Source organism: Hyperolius riggenbachi, chromosome 1, assembly GCF_040937935.1.
Source record: "Hyperolius riggenbachi isolate aHypRig1 chromosome 1, aHypRig1.pri, whole genome shotgun sequence".
NCBI lineage: Eukaryota > Metazoa > Chordata > Amphibia > Anura > Hyperoliidae > Hyperolius > Hyperolius riggenbachi.
In genome coordinates, this window is record NC_090646.1 from 132,728,786 (window position 1) to 132,752,127 (window position 23,342).

Consider the following 23,342-nt stretch of genomic DNA (forward strand, 5'->3'; position numbering starts at 1 on the left):
ATTTGCTGATAGTGACCAGCGCTGCATAATATGTTGGCGCTTTATAAATACAATAAATATATAAATAAATAAATAGTGATGACGTTCCTGGGTCTATAGTATCGCACGGAATCATGGTAGTCCTAATATGGAGTGAAAAGAAATGAGTTCCTATTTATTTTTGCATTAGCAAACGTATTAGCAAGCTTTCCAAATATAGCACTTCATTTTGTTTTTTGCTTTACTTTCTTATGTGCATTTCAGTGAACATATCGCAAATACAATGTATTTTCAAGAATATTTTTTGGTGGAAATCAAATATAGCATTTGCGATGTGAAAAATATGTGTGTCGAATATTCAAGCTCAAAATTACTGTATAACAGTGTTGCCAACCGTCAGTAAATTTACTGACAGTTAGTAAAAAAGTTATCAAATGTGGGCTGCCAGTAAAGTCTGTGATAACTTTGCGGTGTCAGTAAGAAAAACCTCTTCCCTAGTAGATCACAACACTTAAGCTGGCCATACACTGGCCCGATTTGCTGCCGTTTCGACAGCAGATTCCATCACTGGGATCGAATCTGCTGCCAATCGTTTGCGCTACACGCCAAATTTCGATCCATTCCGTCCGATCCCGTCGATCGCGCCATGTGGAAAATAACCGTCGATCGCCCGCGGGTAAAGAGCGCATCGCTAGCGGCGTTCGAGTGCCCGACGAACGACGCAATGCAATACATTACCTGCTCCGCCGGCGCGACTCCCGGGTCTCCGCTCTTTATTCTCCGCTCTGGTCTGGTCTCCGGCATGCTTCCCTTCTTCCTGTCCCGGCAGGAAGTTTAAACAGTAGAGGGCGCTCTACTGTTTAAACTTCCCCCAGACAGGAAGAAGGGAAGCATGCCGGAGACCAGACCAGACCAGAGCGGAGAAGAAGAGCAGAGATCCGGGAGTCGCGACGGCGGAGCAGGTAATGTATGCGGGCGGGGGGAGCGGCGGCAGCACCACCACCACAACAGATTGTGAACGGTTTCAGGCTGAAATCGGTTCACAATCTGTTTGCAGTAAAGGTAGCCATACAATCCCTCTCTGATCAGATTCGATCAGATAGGGATCTGTCTGTTGGTCGAATCTGATGGCAAATCGACCAGTGTATGGCTACCTTTACTGCTTATCAGTTCATGTATCACTGGAATGTGTACTGCTCTAGCTAAATGTGGCCATACATCAATAGACTTGGTGGCTGATCGAACATCAGATTCGACCTTTGTTGCTGAATCTGATGAAAACCGTTCTCGTCAAGAGCATGCCCAATCGACAATTCAACCAAATTAGGGCTGAAATTTGTTGCATGCATTGATCGGACATGCTGGAAAATCTCGGGCCGACATGCTCAAATGGGTGCGCTGTGAGATAATCACAAACGACAAAATGCGTTGGAATCCCCCTGTCGCGTCCCCCAAATGTGTCCACTGCTGTCACTGCACTCTTCTTCCTCATTTGTGCCCCAAGTGGTTGGCGGTGTATTGCCCGTGGGGCGCGTGGGTGACGTCTTTAATCTAATTTCAGTAATACTAAACTTCAGTAAAAAAAAAAAAAAGTTCTGTCTGTATATTTTCTGAGCTTTGTCAGTAAAAAATTGATTTAGTTATTTTCAGAAGATAAAGCAGAGAAGCAGCCTGGAAAGTGTGGAAGTTGTCATTTATTGCTCTATCAACCTGGATAGTGATATGAAAGTGATCAGGATACTTTGTTTACCTCTAAAGAAGAGAACTGTCTGTCATCATCATCCTGAATATTATATACAAAGGAGGTGTCTGTCTGTCTGACTTACAGGAGTGACTAAGGTAGAAATATTCTCACAGCCGATACGGTTTACCTAGTGTCATTGTTCAGCAGCGTAGGTGGCATTTCACATCATATCAGGAGAAAAGCTTTATTCAGACAAGAAACGAGTATCACAACACACAGTACTATTTCTCAGTTGTTAGTGTGAGGTCTACAAATGCAAAAACATCATACCGACTACTAACATTTTTTACAAGAGATCACACTCTGAAAAATGGCAGAATGATATATTAAAGGTAAAGGGCTGGTATCGAGATGCCACAGGATAGCCATTATTATTACATATTTATGACTGTACTGTTCTCTGAAGCTTAGTAAACTTCATGGTTTACAACATGTACAGGTCAGAAAGACTGATATGAAAAGTAGATTTGCACGTGCCCCCCCCCCCCTCCCCCCAAAAAAGAAAATACAGTGCAGTGCAGAAAGCACACAGTGATCTTTCCGTTCATTATGCTGAGTATGTTGCATGCATTGTGCAGTCAGCACAACACACCTTACCTAGGTGGTGTGAGCGTTGCTAGGGAAAAGAGCGCTGCGCAAGCCTAGGACTACCTAGTCCTAGGTGACGTGGGTCGCGCTAATTTCTCAACGTGCACTACATACGCAGTGTAAATAATAAATTACAGTACGCATGGCAACTTTACTAGACTTTTGTGCATATGCCCCATGGTTACTTATAATGGGGGGAATACTTGGTCAATGAAGTCAAACAACACTGGTATAAAGCGTATGAAATATTTCTATGGTACATAAAGTATACTTTTCCCCTGTTTGTATACATACAGTTGCTCCCAATGGTCCCTCTCCTCTTTTGGAGGTTACCCACAAAAACAAACAAAAAAACCTCAAAACAATTATTTAGATTTTTGCAGTTAGCATGTTTGCTTGTCTGTTGAAGAAACTTGTGTTAATTCAGTTCAAACTATGATTATGCCCATTTTTCTGGACAGTCTAAGTCTCTGATCAGTGTATTCAGTTAGGCCCGATTCACATTGCCTTTTCACAGCGGATTTGGCTATACGGTGCGCTTGTCCATGCTGCTGAACGGACAAAAAAAATGCTGCATGACCAAATTTCCCGGACTGTTGCGCTCAGCGGACTGGAAGGTTTTGCAGCGCAGTAGGAACCAATGGAAAACATATGTTTAAAACGCACTGGATGTAAAACGGACCTTTTGACTGGATCCAGATGGCCGGATCCGTATGCCCGGTTCCGTAAAAAAAAAAACCTCACTAATGTGAACTGGGCCTAACTCTGCACACTGGGGAGCTGTCATGACATAACTGTGACAAGTTCAATGTGACAATGTTACCATGTTTGCTTTGGGAGCACCTGGTATAACCTAGATGTTACACCTATGGAGAGTCAGTAAGATGAAAGGCACTTGTATGTTTACAAAGAACTTTGGCCGTTGGCCAGGTCACATTTGCTAGTAATGTGGAATGTATGGGCTATGGTAATATTGGTATAATAGTTAGCTTATTGAATTTGCAGCAGTTGTGTCATTAGACATTTCAGTAATTTTATCAATGTTACTAGAGAACAATCAAAGCAACAAATAGAGTAACAAGTCATCCATTAATCATCTTAGACATGTGACTTCTATGGAAAAGTTGTGTATACGCTTTTTAGAATTTGAATTGCTGCCTAGGTTTTATTATATGATTTGTAATAAAATGTGTGATATTTTTATACAATGTACAGTCCTGCAATACATGAAGTTTTAGGCTAATAGAACTTGCCTTTATTACTGTATATCTCTGGCAGTGATTTTTTTGACTTTAGCATTGTGTGAGTTACACACCAACATCAAGCATAACACCAGTGGAGTCAGAACACCTGATGTGCAAACCACAGCCATATCATCCACGAGACAACTTAGGGCCTGTTGGCACTTGCCCCACCAAATTTTACCAAAAAAGCTACGTGGCCGTTGAAGGAAATATCAGGCAATTTTAACAAAATGAGCAGTGGCGTAGCAATAGGGGGTGCAGAGGTAGCCACCGCATCGGGGCCCTTGGGCCAGATGGTCCTCGAAGGGTTCACCCTCTATCACAGTATTAGCTCTCTATTGGTCCTGTGCTGGTAATATTCACTTCTATAGATGCTTTGAATAGTGGTAATCCTTAACACACTGTTCCCCATTCCCTTCTTGCATCTCTGACACTGTAGTTGTCATTGGCAGGTTTTGGTGCCCCGTATCAATTGTTATATATAGAGTGCTTGGGGGGCCCCATGTAAAACTTGCACTGGGGCCCATAGCCCCTTAGCTACGCCACTGAAAATGAGATCTACTTACCTGTGGCTTCCTCCAGCCCCTGGAAGGCTATGTGTCTCTCACCACAGCTCTGTTCCAGGACGGTCTCCCGAGCCTCCTCTACTCAACAAGGTCGGCGGCCTCTGCGCATGCGCTCATCAGCACTGCTCGTGAACACGCTCATGTGGCTGGGATCTTTGTGCTTAGGTGCATAAGTACTGCTCCTGGCTACAAGGGCGTGAGCGGCGCAGGCACGCGAACATGCATGTGCAGAGGTCGCCAATATTGCCGGGTCCTCGGCTGCAGAGGGGACCACGGGAGACCATTCTGGAGCGTAGCTGCTTCCGAAGAACACATAGCCTTCCAGGGGCACACCAGGTAAGTAGATCTCATTTTTGTTTAAATTGCCTGATATTTCTTTAAGAGTGGGCCCAAAGTTGTTACTTGTCTAGGGCCTCATTTCAACTTAATCTCTGGTGCATCCTCAATTTTGGAGAGTGGCTCAAAAAGTATGGAAGTCTTAGGAGGAGCACAATACTCAGTAAGGTTGTATGTGCCTGTCTCTTCAGGTATCATTTATAGTGGAACCATAGTTCAAAGTTCCCCTCTGCTCCAAAACATTAGCCACACTCCCTAACTGCTTGACCCTGCTTTGCCTCTCTGGTGTAAACAAGCCTCCGGCAGGGAGTAGTAGATGCGGGAATAACACTTTAGTGTTTGTAGCAGCTGCCACAGTTAGTAATATCAGCATATCAGCAGTGCTAGTAAGGAGATTTCCAGAATTTCCAAAATGCAAGATGGCAGCCCCCACGAAACAGTTACAGGAGATCAGATTTTGCCGTTTTGGCCAGCAATTTGAAATGGCTTTGTGCATTTAGGTAAAGTATGTAGAACGTGGCAGAGCTGGGCTTGATGGAGGAAAGTCTAGCAGAGGCTTACTTAAATGCACACTTCAGCAACACTTGTCGCAACAGGAGGCTGATTTTAAGTGGCTGTCTTTAGTTACCCTTGAACCCTTTTTTACCTATCCTTAAAGAGAAACTGAAGTCTCTTAAAAATCATCTTTTTATTACAAAATCCTGTGTAACATTACTGTCCTAACTAAAACGCTGCATCCCCACGGCTGTAATCTAATTAAATCCCCCCTTAACTCCCCCCTCCTCCTCCCTGCAAAATCCACGACCTTCTTGGTCGTGGATTTTGCTGCTGTTGGAGGCAGAGCTTTCAGCCGCAGCTCTGCCTCCTTACGCGTCTATCAGCGGCAGGTCTCCACCTCTCCCCCGCCCCTCTCAGTGAAAGAAGGCTGAGAGGGGCGGGGAAGAGGCGTTGATCCGGGTTGATAGACGCGTTGAGAGGTAGAGCTGCGGCTCATAGCTCTGCCTCTCACGGGAGCGCTGCCCGGATTACCTCCGTGAGAGTTTGGGGGGATTTAGTTAGATTACAGTGGCAGGGATGTGGCGGTTTAGGTAGGGCAATAATGTTACACAGGATTTTGCAATAAAAAGAAGATTTTTAAGAGACTTCAGAGTCTCTATAAGCCCTGTGGTAGGAGCGCGACGGGCTGATAATGTAATTTTGAGTTATCTTTTGGTTCGGAGCCCTTTAGTAGGAGCACGGCAGGCTGATAATTTTATTTTCAGTTACCTTTTGCACCCTGTGGCAAGATCAAGACGGGCTGATAATATAATTTTGAATTACCTTAGCCAAAGTATTTTGCCAAAAAAGAATATAAAAAATATCTTAGAGAACAACTAATTAGGTCCCTTATTCCCTAAGCACGTTTCGATCTAAAAATCGAATAGTTTCAGTTTTGCCGTTAGCAACAGCACTGCAATGAACATGTAAATCGCAGTTCTGGCTCTTTGCTAGTGCTATAGGTATTTTCTGGGGGAAAAAAAAAGAAAAAAAAGAAGAACAATGGCATTGTGATATCAGGCTGTGATGAAACAGAACTTGTACAATACACAGTTGTCTATGCAGACAGCAATATGTGTACATGTGACACTACTAGCACATAATGGAGTCATCCAGCTCAGTGAAACTGCATTGCCCTAGAGGGAGACAGAAAATCAAGAGTGTCTCCCACAGAGAACAATACAGTCTATGAACTGTATCATCCATCATCCAAGACAACTTCCATCATTTTACACCCTGCATTTGAAACAAAAAAATGACAAATATTCATACTGAATAATGTTACTGGCTTATACTTAAATCACATCTGAACCGAGAGGGATATGGAGACTGACTGATTAATTTTCCTTTAACTGCCGTGTCACACCGATGGACGTGACCGTGGCGGCAGCCCCAGGACCGCCTAATGCAAATTGGCGTCAAGTCCTGGAGCTGCAGTTTAGCAGGGAACGCGTGTGAGGAACAGTTTCTCAGATGGGAACACAATCAGCCATAAAAACCTAAAAGAGGCTGTGATATTTTTCCACAATATCTAAGATTAATATACATACATTAGCGCATGCATGAAACCAGCAGCTGAAGGTAATCCTCCTTACCAAAGGTGACTATATTGACTGGGCAAGTGTTCATATGGCTGAACCAGCTCCCTTCTCCCTGAATATGTATGAAGTGTTGGAGAATCCCCAGCAAACATAAAGCAGGTGCTCACAGTACACTAATGTAACCCCATGGAAACCACACTTACATCCCATTACTGCTCATGGATTAACAGAACATCTATTTTTCATTTCACAACTAATCCTTCCTAATGTTCAGTTCCCTCAGACACGAGCATACACACCGCTTCATTATCTTCTTGGCAGGCTTGTATCCTGCCTGTAATTATCATGCCATAAACACAAATAAAATGCTGTCTGTGAGGAAGCAGATTACTGTTTTCTTTACCCATAAGTCCTCTCAAAAGAGAGAAACTATCTATCTATCTATCTATCTATCTATCTATCTATCTATCTATCTATCTATCTCACATGGGGGTAAGCAAGTTCCATTTTGTAACACAGAAGCCACATATGAAATATGATTTACAAGAAAGTGAGATGTGACAGTTGCAATGCTAACAGAAGCCAGCCTGGTGCTGCTTCATTATTATCAGGCTCTTATTGATAACTTTACAAATTCTTAAAAGACAACTATCAAAATTAACTAAAATTCTAAATGCCACATATATATTTTCAGTAATTACTAGAAAACAGCAATACAATGGCTTTTTTCATCTTTTCATGTTTTATGTGAAGAAAATGACATTTACTGAGAACAGTTCTGACTGTGGGTATTACTATGGAGGACTGTGCCCAGCAAATCCAGCATACAGAAACAATCTTCACTGGCACTAATACTGTGACTGGAATCTGTTCAGAATGATAGAAAGCAGAAATATAGCTTCAAATGTGTATAAAAAATCATTAGCTGAAGCTCTGTGTTCCTGTCTGTGTGTCTCTCTTTGCCATGCAGAGTAAAGTAAACTGTTTACAGCCAGGTTACAGATCAGCTACGCCTGGCCCTACCCTGATGTCGACACAAAATTGTTACAAACCGCTGGTAAACAAGGTTTTCTGTTTCACACAGGCTGTGATGAGAGACTTAAAAGCATTCTAGTGTTGCTAGCTAAAAGCTCTATAGGTATGTGGGGTTTACAGAAAAACTGTTTCTTTGATAGTTGTTCTTTAAAGGACTAGTTTATCCTCCAACATGTTTTATGGCTAGTTAAAGAGGAGGTCTGAGGAAAATAAAAATAATAATAATAAAGATCTACTTACCTGGGGCTTCCTCCAGCCCTGGCAGCCGATATGTCCCACGCAGCAGTTCCGCTCCCAGCCGGTGGCATGAGGTCCTCTCCCTTGCAGATGCCAACCTCACCAGGTCGGCATCTATTGCCCCTGCACGAGCACCATTCGATATTTCACTGACACGGTCTGGAGTGTTCTGTGTAGGCGCAGTAGCTCCAGACCACTTGAGCACAATCACAAGCAGCCCTTGTGCAGGCGCTGTAGATGCCGGTTGGCATTTGTAATGGAGCGGGCCACTGGCTGGAAGCGGAGCTACGGTGAGGAACACATCGGCTGCCAGGGGCTGGAGGAAGCCCCGGGTAACTAGATAGTTTTTTTTATTAAAACTCCTCGCATATGTCCTTTAAGGTGAATATGGCACTATGCCATTATTTAAACATTTTTTTTTGTATTTGCTGCATCCATTTCAGTTACATTCCTCTGGAGAAACCAGTCACATAACGCAAAGATCGATGCACCAAGTATAGAGCTACTAGCATAGTGGGAACTGCTTCCCCAGTACCACACCCTCCTCCTCCCACTCCTTCCTCCTGTGGAGGACAGGGAGGAGGTGATCAGGGTCTGCTGTGTGCTCTAGGCCAGAGCTTTTCAACCTTTTCACTAATTGTACCATTTTATCGCATTAAAATTTAAAGTACCACCGGTTTGCCTGCACAGGACACGATCAGGCTCGGCTGTTTCTGCCAGAGTATAAGCGGAGAGCCGCTACTGCGCATGCATTCACGCCGACAAGGAGCTTCTTTAGAATCCAGAGGCTTCCTCCTCCCGAGGTAAGTTCCCCCGGGGCACTTTTTTCTTACTGGTACACTTTAAGAATAGGGGGAACATATAGGAGGGAAATAGCAGGAGGCATTGGTGGAGTGATGTCACTTTCTGTATTTGAAGTATACCTGCAGTCACTGTGTACCATTCGCCTGGCTGTCTCCTCACCGCTGATCTGAGGTCTGAAGTATGCCACAGGGCAGCACAGCGAGGAGAGAGCAAGGGGGAGCAGAACTTTGTGGAGGCTGGACGGGACCAGGACAAGAGGCAGGTTGGTAATTAAGTGGCAGGCAAACCAGGAGTGTACCACCTGGCCAACAGCAAAGTACCACTGGTGGTACGCGTACTACAGGTTGAAAAGCCCTGCTCTAGGCAATACTAGCTTTGGTAGCTCTTCACTAATTACAAATATGAGTGATGATAGAAAGAACACAGTCTAACCAAGCTGTATCTGACATTCTCAAAGGGTGTCAATTTTGCACACCCAACCAGCCAGGTAAAAAAACAAATAGTGATTACTTTTCCTATTTAGCTGTTGTACTGAACATTGAGGTCAGGTGACCCAGGAAATCCCTAAGTGGCTCTCTTTTATAATGGCAGGGTGATATATTCATTCTCTGATTCATCATTGCATGACTAAGAACATTAAACTGTCACTTGGACGAGCTGCACATTGTTCAGTATAACTGCCATGTCCTAGCTATGCAATGCTCCGTGCTTCAGGTGTACAACATAACATTGGTAAAGAGCCTTATAGGACACAAAATGATAAGCTGCATTTATCTTTAATTTACAGCAATAGGCATTTGTAACCATATTGTTTTCATCCATCCAACTATCAGATGGAAATGGATATTCTTAGAGAAACAAGAACACCTGTATGCAAAGGCCTATTGTGTTTAGCACCATAACCTGAGTCATGTCATGAATGTGGCCACCAACACCTGAAGTGGGAGAGATATGGAGGCTGCCATATTTATTTCTATTTAAACTATACCAGTTGCCTGGCTATCCTGTTGATCTTTCATACATCAGTAGTGTCTGAATCTTACACCCGAAACAAGCATGTAGTATTATAAAAGTATTGCTGATTTGTTCTTAAGGCAGTGAAGGATCAGGTTCTGTACAGGCAGCAGCAGCCTGTCGGTAGGTCTGTTCAGAACAATGGCCAGTTGGTTTATGGTGGTGTCTTAAACTGAACCTGAGATGAGGGGGGAAAAAAGTATACATATCTGGAGGCTTCCTCCAGCTCTATCTGCACAGATCGGTTCCTCACCGTGGTCTAAAGCCTCCTAGATCCTCTGGTGGCTGCCCTGCCAGTCGGGCAGCCAGTACCAGTCGGGCAGCCAGTACTACTGCGCAGGACGCTCCAAGCCATGGCAGCGAGGCGGGATAGTGCGCTTGGCCACACTGCACCTGCCCCACCGACTGGCCCAGACTAGCCGTGGAGGATGGGGCTGAAACTGTACGACCTAGGAGGCGTTGCACCACGTTAAGGGAGGGATCTGCATGGAGGAAGCCCCAGGTATGTATAAAGCTTCCCCCCCCCCCCTCGTCTCAGGTACACTTTAAAGAGAAACTCCGACCAAGAATTGAATTTTATCCCAATCAGTAGCTGATACCCCCTTTTACATGAGAACTCTATTCCTTTTCACAAACAGACCATCAGGGGGCGCTGTATGACTGATATTGTGGTGAAACTCCTCCCACAAGAAACTCTGAGGACCGTGGTACTCCTGGCAGTTTCCTGTCTGTGAACTTTGTTGCATTGTGGGAAATAGCTGTTTACAGCTGTTTCCAACTGCCAAAAAAGCATGCAGCAGCTACATCACCTGCCAACAGTAAAAATGTCACCATGTGATAAATGTCAAAATGTAAATCAGGGATTTAAAACATTTTACAATGGGAAAACACTAACTAAATCATTTATACATAATTATTGTAAAAATGAAGTACTTTTTTATTACATTATTTTCACTGGAGTTCCTCTTTAAAGAGGAACTTCAGCCTAAACAAACATACTGTCATTAAGTTACATTACTTATGTTAATTAAAATAGATAGGTAATATAATCTCTTACCCACCCTGTTTTAAAAGAACAGGCAAATGTTTGATGCGCAAAGGTGTACAGAGGCGCCGGAAGGATAAAAGTAGCTAAAAAGTTTAAAATTGTTCTGGTTGCGGTGGTGGACCAACCAACCAAAAACAGACAAAAAGGCTGTCGATTTTCAAAACATATATACAGTTTATTCAATCACTCCCAGTACAAAAATTCGCAACGCGTTTCGCAGGCAAGGACCCGCTTCTTCAGGCAATAAAGGACAGGAGCAATACACAGCGTGTAGTCTAAACGATGCTTGGCACCTCTGAGGTGCCAAGCATCGTTTAGACTACACGCTGTGTATTGCTCCTGTCCTTTATTGCCTGAAGAAGCGGGTCCTTGCCTGCGAAACGCGTTGCGACTTTTTGTACTGGGAGTGATTGAATAAACTGTATATATGTTTTGAAAATCGACAGCCTTTTTGTCTGTTTTTGGTTGGTTGGTCCACCACCGCAACCAGAACAATTTTAAACTTTTTAGCTACTTTTATCCTTCCAGCGCCTCTGTACACCTTTGCGCATCCAGAAGTCCACCCTTGGTGGAAGGGTAATCTACCCTACAATTTCCTTCTATCCACAGAGAGCGACGTCTTAATCCTGAGTGGGGACAGGCTTGTTCTCCCCACCTGCCTGAACAGTGGTTGCTTTGAAGGCAACCCTGGTTTGTGAGTATATTACTTACATTTCATAATACATCCCACCCCCTATTAATACTTGCTACACTATATTGGGCTCTCAGTCTTCTATCTTTTTCTAGGCAAATGTTTGATTTCATGATGGAAGCCATCTTTTTGGTTGTAAGGTGGTGACAGGGAGTATGATACACATTCCAACTGTCCAACCCCTCCCAGTTGCTAAGCAACATGAATAACAACATAGGAAATCCCATCATGCTCTGCACAGAATCAGGGAAAAAAGCCCGGGCTTTTTTTCTTTGATGGGTGGAGCTTAGATAAAAATACAGCAAAAAATGATGCTTTGGTAAGAAAAACAAAGTTCTGACGCTGTGAAACTGTTAAAGAAACACCAAGCCTTTTCAGTTCTGCTGAGTAGATTTTTGGTCCGGAGGTTCACTTTAAGTACTTATTTTCTGGATGAAAACTGATGAGATCTGGTATATATTAAACCAATTGCTTACAAATTGAAAATTGAGATTAAAGATAACTGAAAGATGCAGAGATGGCACATACCTGTTCAGGAGGTGATCTTGAAGGTCACACCGCGGAAAAACTTCATTGCAATATTCCGTTAAGGGGCAGACAACCAAAAGTTTATCCAACAAGTTCCTTACTAGCACTGTGGACTTCTTGCAGGTCTGCAACATGATGAGCTTCCTGTCCATAGGGCAAAAGTTCTCATGCAAAAGGAAGTTAGTGAGGCAAAGGGTGCAGTATGTGTGACCACATGGTGTGTCCAGAGGCTCGACCAGCGCATGAAGACAAATATGGCAAGTTAAGTCATCATCCACCTCTTCGGTGTACGTGTAAAAATGGTTTTCTTCTGTGGAATGGTGTTGTCCACACAGGTTACATAACGGCTCAGGAAGGGCATCCTCCAACACTTCAATTGTATCAGAAGATTCCATGGTTGATCTTCTGAAGCCAGTATCTTCCAAAGTGACAGATGGAAACACTGCCCTAAAGCAAACATTTAAGGTTATTACATTAAGAAAGAAAACCACAGGGAAATGAAACAATAATTTGGAGAGGAACAGAAGGCAAACATAAAAATTACTATTTGATTCAGTGAAGCGTTTAACAAAGAAATGCAGTTTTCACATATGTATCCAGTAAAATTACACATTGATATTGGCTTCTTAAATGCATGCAGTTTACTATCAAAGTCTGTTAGGGGGAGGGCTGCACTGAGAGCCAATTAGGCATTACAGTACTGCACAGGAAAACATAACAGAAATGCACCCGGTATGTATTTAAAGAGTTTAGCCTGTGTCATTTCCCCTCATTTGTGTCTAATCACTAGTTGTAATTTGATCTCTCCCGTGTTACATGACTGCCTATGGCAGATATGCAGATAATCCCATTTGAAAATACAGGCTGTAAACAATATGTCTGCTTCCGTGAATCAGGAAGTAGAAACTGTGCAGATTTATTTTAGGATTTGTGTCAGGTGTAACAAAGAAATGTTTTTTTGTTTAAAGGTTATTATGCTGTTGTGTATCTTTTAGAGCAGAGAGGAGTTCTGAGTTCAGGTCCACTTTAAATAAAGAAGGCAAGATAAGGGTTGTTGACCCATACTACAGATACGCTCATTTGAAAGCACAGGATGTTAACAATATATCTGCTTCCATGAATCAGGAAGTAGACAAACTGCAGATGTATTGTAGAATTTGTATTAGCTGTAACAAAGAAATTGTTTTTTTTTGTTTAAAGGTTATTATGCTGTTGCATATCTTTTAGAGCAGAGAGGACTTTCTGAGTTCAGGTCCGCTTTAAGAGAAATGCTAAAAACGATTTATTACACTTTATACTAGGCCTATACTTATGAATGGATTTATTGATTGAAGATAGTTTTGTTATTTTGCACTTTTTGGAATATTAAAAGAAACTCATGTTGTTCAATGCTGGTTACCTGATACTTTTTCTACTCTCTATCTATTCATATCCTTGTATTCAATTGTGAGGTCATGGTGGAGTCCAGCTACTGGAACTTTTGAAGATTGTTCTAATCTGAAGCAGCACATTTTTATTTATTTATTATTAGAACATTGGACTGAGCAACTTTTGTTTTATTCCATATCCTAGCGCGGTGTTTTTTGTATTTTCGCAAAATGAAAGCTACTTCTGCAAGGTAACATAGAATATTTATCATCTCTGCATTTCACCCAGAACACCACTGTTGGCTGTATGAGCACATATTAGAAGATTTTTTTTGTCATTAGAGATGATCATTTGTGATCATCTCGGGTGATAATGTAGCATCAGTACAGCTTGCCCCATGATATTATGATGGATCACTAAATTATGAATGGGTGCTAGTATCTTGCATTGTGCTTCCCACTGCAGAGTGCCACTCACTCATCCGCCCGTTGTTCCTGCCTCCCATCTATCTTTACTGTCTCTGACTGAAGCCAATCCTGACATCATTAACTCTCTAAAGGGGGAACTGGGATAAAATGAATATGCTTGCCATGCAGACTGCATGTAGACTACATAATAAACGCAGAGCGGTGGGTAAATGGAATTTGATTTTATGGCTGACAACAACAGAACAGGTTGCTTGGTTGTACAGCAAATGTGCTAAAATCTGTGATCTGAAACAATTACCAACAGTCACTTGCTATTGTTTTTATTATCATCATTGATGTACATAGTTCCATCATATTCCATGGTGCTAAAACACACACACACACACACACACACACACACACACACACACACACACACACACACACACATATGCCTCTACAATGATGTGCTCCATTTAGACATATGAATTAGCAGGACTACTATAGACAGAGTCAGCAGCAGCAGCTGCAGCTGCCGCTGGCCATAAGTATGTTCCATTCACCATTGCAATACAGTATTCAGTATAGCCATTGTTGGGGGCTTAATTGTATGTCAGTTTATGTAACATAATGGGGAATGACAGCTGCCCACTCATTGCATTCACATTATATGCTGTTCTGTTGCAGTGTTTACTTCTTACAATAAGTATTACTTTTTTCTTAGCTACCACATAATTACATAGCTGCAGCAAAGACTAGAGATGTACCTTTTTGTACAGTATAGGAGTGACCCTTGGTGTCACAGCACAGAAAGAGAATAATGGATTGTTCCCATTTCCTGAGTGGCACTGTGAAAGACTGTGATAATCACCAGTGGGATCTGAGCTAGATAAAAATACACCCAAGACCCAGATAAAAAAACATAAGAAGCCTATCTCTTGAAGCAATTCTCCTCTCTGAATTCCTAAATCCAGAGGAAAGATTTCCAACAAGACAGAAGATCTGATCTGGATGGAAAGACTCGGTGGGAGAATCAGTAAAGGTCACCATTTCTATTGACTGCAGTCTGTAATGCCGGATTGGAGTTAAATATATCCTGGCATTTTTTTTTTCTGACCTATCATCATTCCATCAATGACATAATATCGTAATTCTCTGGTCTCCTGGGTAGCAGGCCATCATTCCAGCAGCAGCACAATGATATGACAGCTGAGTGTTTCCAACAGCCCTGACATCTTGCATGTACAGGATGCTATAGAGATATGTGTTATCTCTTACTCATGTTAGAAATTCCACTAATATACTACTGTATATACTGCATAGCTCCCAACTGTCCCTCTTTCGGAGGGACAGTCCCTCTTTGGGAGCCCTGTCCCTCGATCACTGTTTCCTCCTCATTTGTCCCTCTTTCAGGACTCAGGACTTTGTCCCTCTTTCTATGTAAATATATATATATATATATATATATATATATATATATATATATATATATACACACACACACACATTACTTAATTTTAAAATGTTAAAATAAAGGAAAATGAACCAGGATAGAAAGGATCAGTGTGGTTTGATCTATAAAACATATTTTCTTATGAAATCTTTATCGTATGCGTGACTAGAGGCGTGGCGGGGGGGTGGTCAGGGGTGTGACAAGGGCATGATTAGGGGTGTGGCTTAAGCATCCCTCTTTCTCATCTCAAAAAGTTGGGAGGTATGATACTGTATACTCCCCCAACCCCCAAGCACCGCGTTCACTGCTGCTACACATAATCAGGCTAAATGGACATCCAAGGTTGTAAGTGACAATACTAATGGCAAGTACCCACTGGGCAATACTTGCGGCATTGTTACCCGACAATTGGGCAACATGGTTTAACCACTTAAGGACCATAGGCTTACACTCCCCTAGTGACCAGGTGATTTTTTACAGTTCAGAGCTCTGCAGCTTTAAAAGCTCACTGCAGAGCCATACAACTTAGCAGACAAATTAAATTTCCCCCCTCTCCCTGCATAGCAACACAATGCGTCATCAGCTACACACGAGTGTGCAGCCAGGCCAAGAATTGTTGCTCAACGGGATCAGCTCCTGATCATCGACATCAGTTGGGCTTGTGTACAGCCTTAGGCTACCTGATCCGCAGGGCTGAGTGGATCAGGTAGCCGCAAAAACCTCCCGTGGCCTGCAATAGCCCACATTCACTTGCATGACCTCTGGGTCACAGCACTGCACTGAGAGACTGTGTTGTCTCTCATAGCGTGCAGGGAGTTGGGGGATCGGCAGGAGGCGCGGCCAGGGAGAGAGGGCTGCCCTATGGCAGCTCAGGAAACCCTGTAGGAACGTTCCTGGTGGGCATTTTAAACAGGGAATTCCTCTCCTCTCTGTTTACCACCGAGTTAGCGGCAACTCTTGTCGCTAAACTCAGGGGGGGGGGGGGCAGAGAGCGGAGATTGGGGGACACAGAGCCATGTCATTAGGCAGAGAACATGCCTCTCTGTGTCCCACCTGCCCCCCATATCCCCACCTCGGGTTCTCTTTAAGAGCAGAAATGCAGTTTTTAGCAGCCATTCAAAGCATATTACAAACAAGAGAGAACAATACACATAGGTGGCCTGCGATACCTAATGTAACTAATTGGGTACTTTTAATAAGATATCTTTGGTTTTCTATTAGAGTGTAGTGTGCACATCAGGGCCGGGCCGAGGCATAGGCTAGAGAGGCTCCAGCCTCAGGGCGCAGTGTAGGAGGGGGCGCACAATTCATTCAGCTGTCATTCCTAATTGTGTTTGAAGCAGAAAGAAATAAGAAAAGGAGATACATGGAAGTGACTACAAGCCAGATAATTAGAGATTAAGTTGTTGGAGGCCCTGGGGTGCCTCTTAGTCTAAGAGCAATCAGTGTGTGATGACTGGGGGGAGGGATGGAGGGGCGCACTTTGGTGTCTCAGCCTTGGGTGCTGGAGGACCTTGTCCCGGCTCTGGTGCACATAGTGCAGCTAATGTATTTGAAGGTTAAGCTCTGATCAATAATTCCATATACTTATATTACTGATTCCAGCTCTTATATTATACTACTGGCATGTGACATACATTGTTTATGCTAAGATGTGACTCATCACTAGTCTGTACCAGTGTTGCCAAGTCATCACTTTAATTACTGACACAAAACGTACATAGACTTTGTGGTTGGTATACATACATTTAGACACTGTTTGTATGTAATTAACTGCAGATCCTGCATAATGTACACATGTCTGTAGCCAAAGGAATGAGATGGCAACACTGGTGCACATTCATACCTAACGTACGCTGAAGTGCTGATAAGATATGCAAAGGGATGAGAAGCAGTGCAGAGAATGTAGCAGAAATGGAATACATTTTACAAGCACATTCTCGAAACAGGGATCAGCATACATTGTAGCTTGCTTACCATCAGTAAAGGGATACAGTAGAAGCTTATACTGTACATACTGGATGTAATGTGCTTTATGAAGCGAGGAAAAATCAATAATACAAGTGTATTACATTATTTATCATGACTGCATTGTAAAACAACCCTTCCCCCAAATTGTCATGTTTCACAGTTTAAGTGAAAGTTCTGCTTAATCTACTTTTCCACAAGTGTGGGCGATTCCGTTGCGGAAAACGCACAAACAAATTCGCATGTGGATGCGAATTCCTACACATTTGTTTGTGAATTTTTAACGCGAAAACGCGTTAAAATTCGCATATTTTTGTAAGTATGCGATGTTAAACATGTCAGTGCTTGTAAGCTTTTACATTAATTTTACATGAAAATATACACGAATTCGCATGACATGTGACTTTCCTATTAATTACATTACAGGCGAATCGCACACTAGCCTTGTGGTGTGCGAATTCTGATGGCTCTGCTGTGCAGATTTTTTGTGCATAGCACACTGCGCAGATTTTTGGGCTAGTGGAAACAGGCCCATTGACTATTATTGGCTATGCGAATTTGCATGCAGAAAACGCATGCAGATTCGCTCTAGTGGAAACGGGCCATAACTAATAACTCAAAAATAACCTAAACAATATCAGTACTAATAAAATTGTCATACTAATTCTCTCTAACCCTACTATGACCCCATCCTCTTGACCCCCAACACTGCTAATACTTTTACACTAACATCAGGTGTTGAGATGTCGTGCACATCAAATTATGGGTTTGCAAACTCGAACTTCCCCAAATGTTCGTGAACAGGCGAATCTGGCGAACCTCCATAGACTTTAATGGGCAGGCGAATTTTAAAACCTACAAAGACTGTTTCTGGACATAAAAGTGATGGAAAAGTTGTTTCAAGCGGTCTAACACCTGGACTGTGGCATGCCAGAGAGGGATCCATGCCAAAAGTAACACCAAAAATTACAGAGTTGACGCAGTCGTGTTTTCATTGCTAAAGGGCAGAAATCACATTACATTCCTACAAATAATGCACTGGAGTGGTACTCTGTGCCTGCAACTTAATGTGGCAACAAATAGCAGTAGTGTGCACAGCTATGGGTGTCAGTGGGCTGTGGAGTGTCACACACACAAAAACGAACACAGGAGACCGATGTACTAGCCCTCAAAAGGGCTATTTGGGGTGCTTTCAGCAAGTAGTCAGAGAGGAACAAGAACACAGGCCTAGCTAATGCTTTCCCTACCTATCTGCAGCAAGTCTGACCCTGCTCTCACTATCACTGCAGACAGAGAATAAATCTAATATGGCAACCGCTTTTTGATAGGGGGGTGGTTGGTCCAGCAGGGGGTGCTAGCTGATTGGCTGCCATGTGTCTGCTGACTCTGAGGTAAGTAGTCAAAATTTAGCTTAATGAGGATGTATAGGGGGCTGGTCAAACACGCCAAATGTTCGCCGCAAATGCGAACAGCGGACATTTGCAGACTACTGTTCAACGGCGAACAGTTGGGGCCATCTCTAATCAGGACTTTCAGTACTTGTGGCCTGTAGTGCCAAATCCCTATTATCCAGTGCCGAGAGGCACCTCTCTTAATAATTTTTCTTAATCTCATCACCTGCTTTTTTATGTCAATGGTAGCTCCTCTCCATGAGGTTAGATATACATATATACATTTTAAAGAGGAACTGTAGTGACAATTAATAGAATAAATAAAACTGCTTATGTTTTTTTACATATTTAGTTCTATCAGTTTATCTCTACAGAATGTTTGTTTACTGGGAGTTCTAGGGGCAGAGGGAGCTACCGCTTGCTTGGCAGTTGGTAACAGTTGTTATTTCCCACAGTGCAATGAGGTTCACAGACAGGAAATTGTCAGGACCACGGCCCTGACATCACACTGTGGGAGGGGTTTCATCACAATATCAGCCATACAGATGTCCCTGAGGATCTATCCCAGAAAAAGTGAAGATTTTTTGTGCACCTTCCAATAATTAGCAGATGTGGGAAGATAGTTTTCTGTATTGGCAGCCATGGCTTTAACACCGGCTCAGCAGGAAAGAGTATAATAAAATGGTCTAAAAATGCTGTCAATAGCAATACGAAGTTCTGGTGACAGAGGAGCTGTAATTGATTTGTATGTAGCCTCTCTGCTCCTGTTATAGATGCTTGTGTGACTATAGGCCATTCAAACTTGCCAAGCAGGCAGAACAACTTCGTTGTTCTCAGAAAGTGGTTAGAGGAGAGACAATAGGAAAAAAAATACAGTAAGCATACGCAAAGCTTCAGGTCTGTATAGGTAATAACATTACGTACTCCATGGTTTCATTAGACACATCCGGTTCCCTTCGTACCTTCCTACCTAAAGCATCTGGGAATCATTAGGAAATGAAAGGAGAAGCCATTGATTAAAAAAAATCAGCTATCTGTCAGTAAACTTAAAGTGATTTTTTTAAATACATGATGAAATAAGCATACAATTATAAAATAGGGCCGATTTCCACTAGGTGCCACGGCCGCTTCTCACTCTGCCGTGGCTCCTGAACTGCTGCGTAGCCACAGCCCAAATCGCTAAGCCGTGCCATGCATAGCTATAGTGATTCGGCTGCATGCTGTCCAGATTCACACCACATTGCGATCTAGGTGGTAAGCCATTCAAGGGATAGGCAGTGTTTCCCTGCACCTCTCGTATGCGGGGAAACGCTGCAGATCCGGCCCAGATTTGGGCTAAGTGGAAATAGGCCCATAGGAAATGTTTGCTTGGCTTGAAGGCAGGTCTAATGCTACGTACACATGTTATGTTTTTTCGTGCAATTTGGCGACCTGATCGTTTTTCGGCACTCGATTCTGCGCTCGATTCTCTTATCTTTATTCGTTTTTCTTATCTTTTTACATTCACTGCTATGAGAAATAGAGCGCGGAAATGATCGGGAGCAATATTGGACATGACGGATTTTATCTATCTGATCCATCTATCGCACGGAAAATCGTACCATGTGTATTAGGCATCATGCCTGGTACACACTATGCAATTTTCCATCAGATTGATGGTCGAATCAATTTCCAACAGCTCCGATCTGATTTCCAATCATTTTTCTGATTGATTTTGTAAAGAAATGTTCGGAAAATCGATCATAAAAACAATCCGAAATCAGATCAGACCTTTCAGAAATTATCGATTTGACCATCAATCTAATGGGAAATTGCATTATATGTACAAGGCATTATATTACAGCCTTTATCTAGATACAGAAACTGGAAGATAAGCAGCTCCAGCACTGCACTGAACTCTTCACAATTGTGTATTTTTCTGCTTTATCTTATCAGGTGTGGTAGGGTATGGCACAGATAACTTGTTTGTTCAGCTACCAATGAGCTTTCATTTTTTCCCCATTATCCTCAATCACACTTTATCAACACTACCCTACATATAAACATTGAGAGTGTTGTGACCTGGTGGGGTGCAGGTAAACTTAGGGCTGGTTCAGACGGACGCTTGCAGAGCATTTACAGCCAGCGTTCAGGGCTTGGCGTTAAACGCTCCCATTCAAGTTGTACCAAGCTTTCATGCGCGTTTGCACGAACGCGGCGTTCGGGTCCCGATTTTCCCTGGCGTTCAAGGAGCCCCTGGAAGCTACATGTAGCTTCCAGGGGCGGTTAACCGCTACGGGTAATGTCCCCCTAGGGGAAGAAAAAACGCGACCGCATCCGAATGCAACGCGAACGCTGCTGAAAGCCCGAACGCATTGCCGCCGCGACGCCAACGAACGCGACGCCTCCAAACGTCCGTCTGACCCAGCCCTAATGCTGGACATACACGGCGTCGAGGGAGGCTTATCAATCAAACCTGATGGCTCGATTGATAATATCCGACGTGTTCGATCACCGCGGGGATCGATTCCGCGCTCGATACCCGCGGGCGGACAATAGCGGCGAATGGAGCGGAAAATAAGAAGCGCCGGCGGGGACGAGCGGGAATCGATCCGCGGGGACGCGGCAGGAGTCGAGTCGTGTATGCCCAGCATAAAGGCTTGCTCACATGTCCCACAAAAGCGCACAACCAACCTGACGACATGGCCAACAGGACCACCCAGCGATGTATGCACTTGTATTTTCCTTGCACCAAACAACGGAATTACTAACTCATTTGCATACTGCACACGCAAGCAGAATGATGGACTGCATGATACGGCTGCATTCAAAACAAGTACAAGTCGCTCAAAAGACTTGTACACGTGGCCAACTGCACGATATCAGCCCCGCAGTCATTTGAGTTGATCCACTGGGTGGATCGGTTAAACCGCCAGTTATTAGTCGCTCGTCTAGTCGTACACATGTCCAACTCTAGTCCAAAAGACTAAAGGCTTGTACACACGTCTGGCGGAAGGCAACGATGGGTCTGTTGGCACCTCCCGCTAGGCTGGTTTTCAACAGACAGAACAGCGTGTGTACAGCCTGTCGGGCAGACTGATAAGGCTGTTTCTGAGCGATCCGCCGGGCCGATCGTTCAGAAACAGCCTTATCAGTCCGCCGACAGACTGTACACACGCTGTACTGTCTGCTAAAAACCCGCCCAGCGGGAGGTGCCGACGGACCCGTCGTTGCCTTCCGTCAGACCTGTGTACGAACCTTAAGTTTGGACGATACAGTAGTTGCGCGGAAAAGTTGCACATGTGTCCGAGCCTAGATGGTTCTTGGCTGAGGCAGCAATTTGGGGCCAACAGTGGCAGGAATTTAGCCATTATACGACAGCCCCGATGCGTCAGCAAGAGATTCTAAAAGCCAATACATCTCATCTGAGTGAGTGCTGGCTCCCTGCATGCTACGCACGCTTGTGGCAGCATAGCGTGTGTAATCAGGCTCAGTCATTGCTGTATTGCAGCATAGCCAATGCTAGTAACTTTATGCCCGTCCCACTCCTCCCACCATGAGGCCCCAAGGTAGAAGTAGGGTATTGTACCGTGTTAGCCATCAGTAAAAGCCAGCAAATGCTTTTGAAAACAAATAAAACCCCAATAATCTCCCATGAGGAGATGGACTAATTCAAAACCGTCGGTTCTGCCAGATTTTAACTGCTTACTTGTTTTGCTGTAGTGGTCCTTTATCATTCATCTGTGTGCAAAGGTGGGTCTGCCTAATTAAAAACAATGCAGCTTCTAAGTAGATGATATCTTGTCAAAGAGCCACTTCCACTGCTGACCTAAAATTGGATCAGATGCAACTTTTCCCGCACTTTGAAAATCGCAAGGACACGATGATTATCCCCATGGGATTTTAACCTAAACGCAGTACAGTATGTACTGTAGTTCCCCTTATAATATTGTATATTTGTAATTCCCAGTACTGATATCACAGATAAATGTGTGTGATGATTCCAGTTGTATAAAGCAAGTATTTTAGTTGGAACGTTTTCACAGCTTTTAGAGAATCCAGACAGCAATGCCTGCAGCATCCCTAATGATGGTTTGCCTGATCAACAGGGAGGGGCTCCGCCTTCTCCAATGATAGAGATCACAGCAACAAAGATTCCTTTCAGGGAGGGAACAAATATGTATGTGAGACAACCAGCGGACATGTTGTGGCCAATATCTGAATGTACAAATATTTTGACATGCTCCTACAAGCTGTGCTTCCAGTGATTGCCTTGTCACAGCACACTGTGCCTGCAATACACCTCAGCCTACAGTAAACAGGTCCCATTCCTTGTCACAGCACACTGTGCCTGCAATACACCTCAGCCTACAGTAAACAGGTCCCATTCCTTGTCACAGCACACTGTGCCTGCAATACACCTCAGCCTACAGTAAACAGGTCCCATTCCTTGTCACAGCACACTGTGCCTGCAATACACCTCAGCCTACAGTAAACAGGTCCCATTCCTTGTCACAGCACACTGTGCCTGCACTACACCTCAGTCTACAGTCAGTAAACAGGTCCTATTTTCACACAGAAAATGTCTTCCAAGCATACATTTCCTATAAGATACACAGTTTAATTTTGTGTACTTTACAAGATATGATATTCCTAACAATGGGATATTTCCATTAAAGTGGACCTGAACTCTTGCACAGGACAGAAGAAAAACATAGAGAAATGCACATAGAGAGTTTAGCTTGTCTAATTCCCCCTCATCTGTAACTAATCACAAGTTGTAATTTGATCTATCCCATGTCAGGTGGCTGCCATAGCAGATAAGCTCATTTGAAAGCACAGGGTATAAACAATATGTCTACTTCCATGAAAGCAGGAAGTAGA

The 23,342-nt window shown here is 43.4% G+C and overlaps 1 protein-coding gene across 2 annotated transcripts in view; it reads right to left on the reverse strand.

The window, feature by feature from the left end:
• Positions 1-23,342, reverse strand: part of LNX1 (ligand of numb-protein X 1) — a 226,713-nt gene that overhangs the window by 198,148 nt on the left and 5,223 nt on the right. For both annotated transcript variants that reach the window (XM_068278564.1, XM_068278563.1), the window contains exon 2: positions 11,893-12,339. In XM_068278564.1, coding sequence (XP_068134665.1) covers positions 11,893-12,287 — 395 coding nt within the window. In that variant the 5' untranslated portion in view covers positions 12,288-12,339. The remainder of the gene's footprint in view (positions 1-11,892; positions 12,340-23,342) is intronic.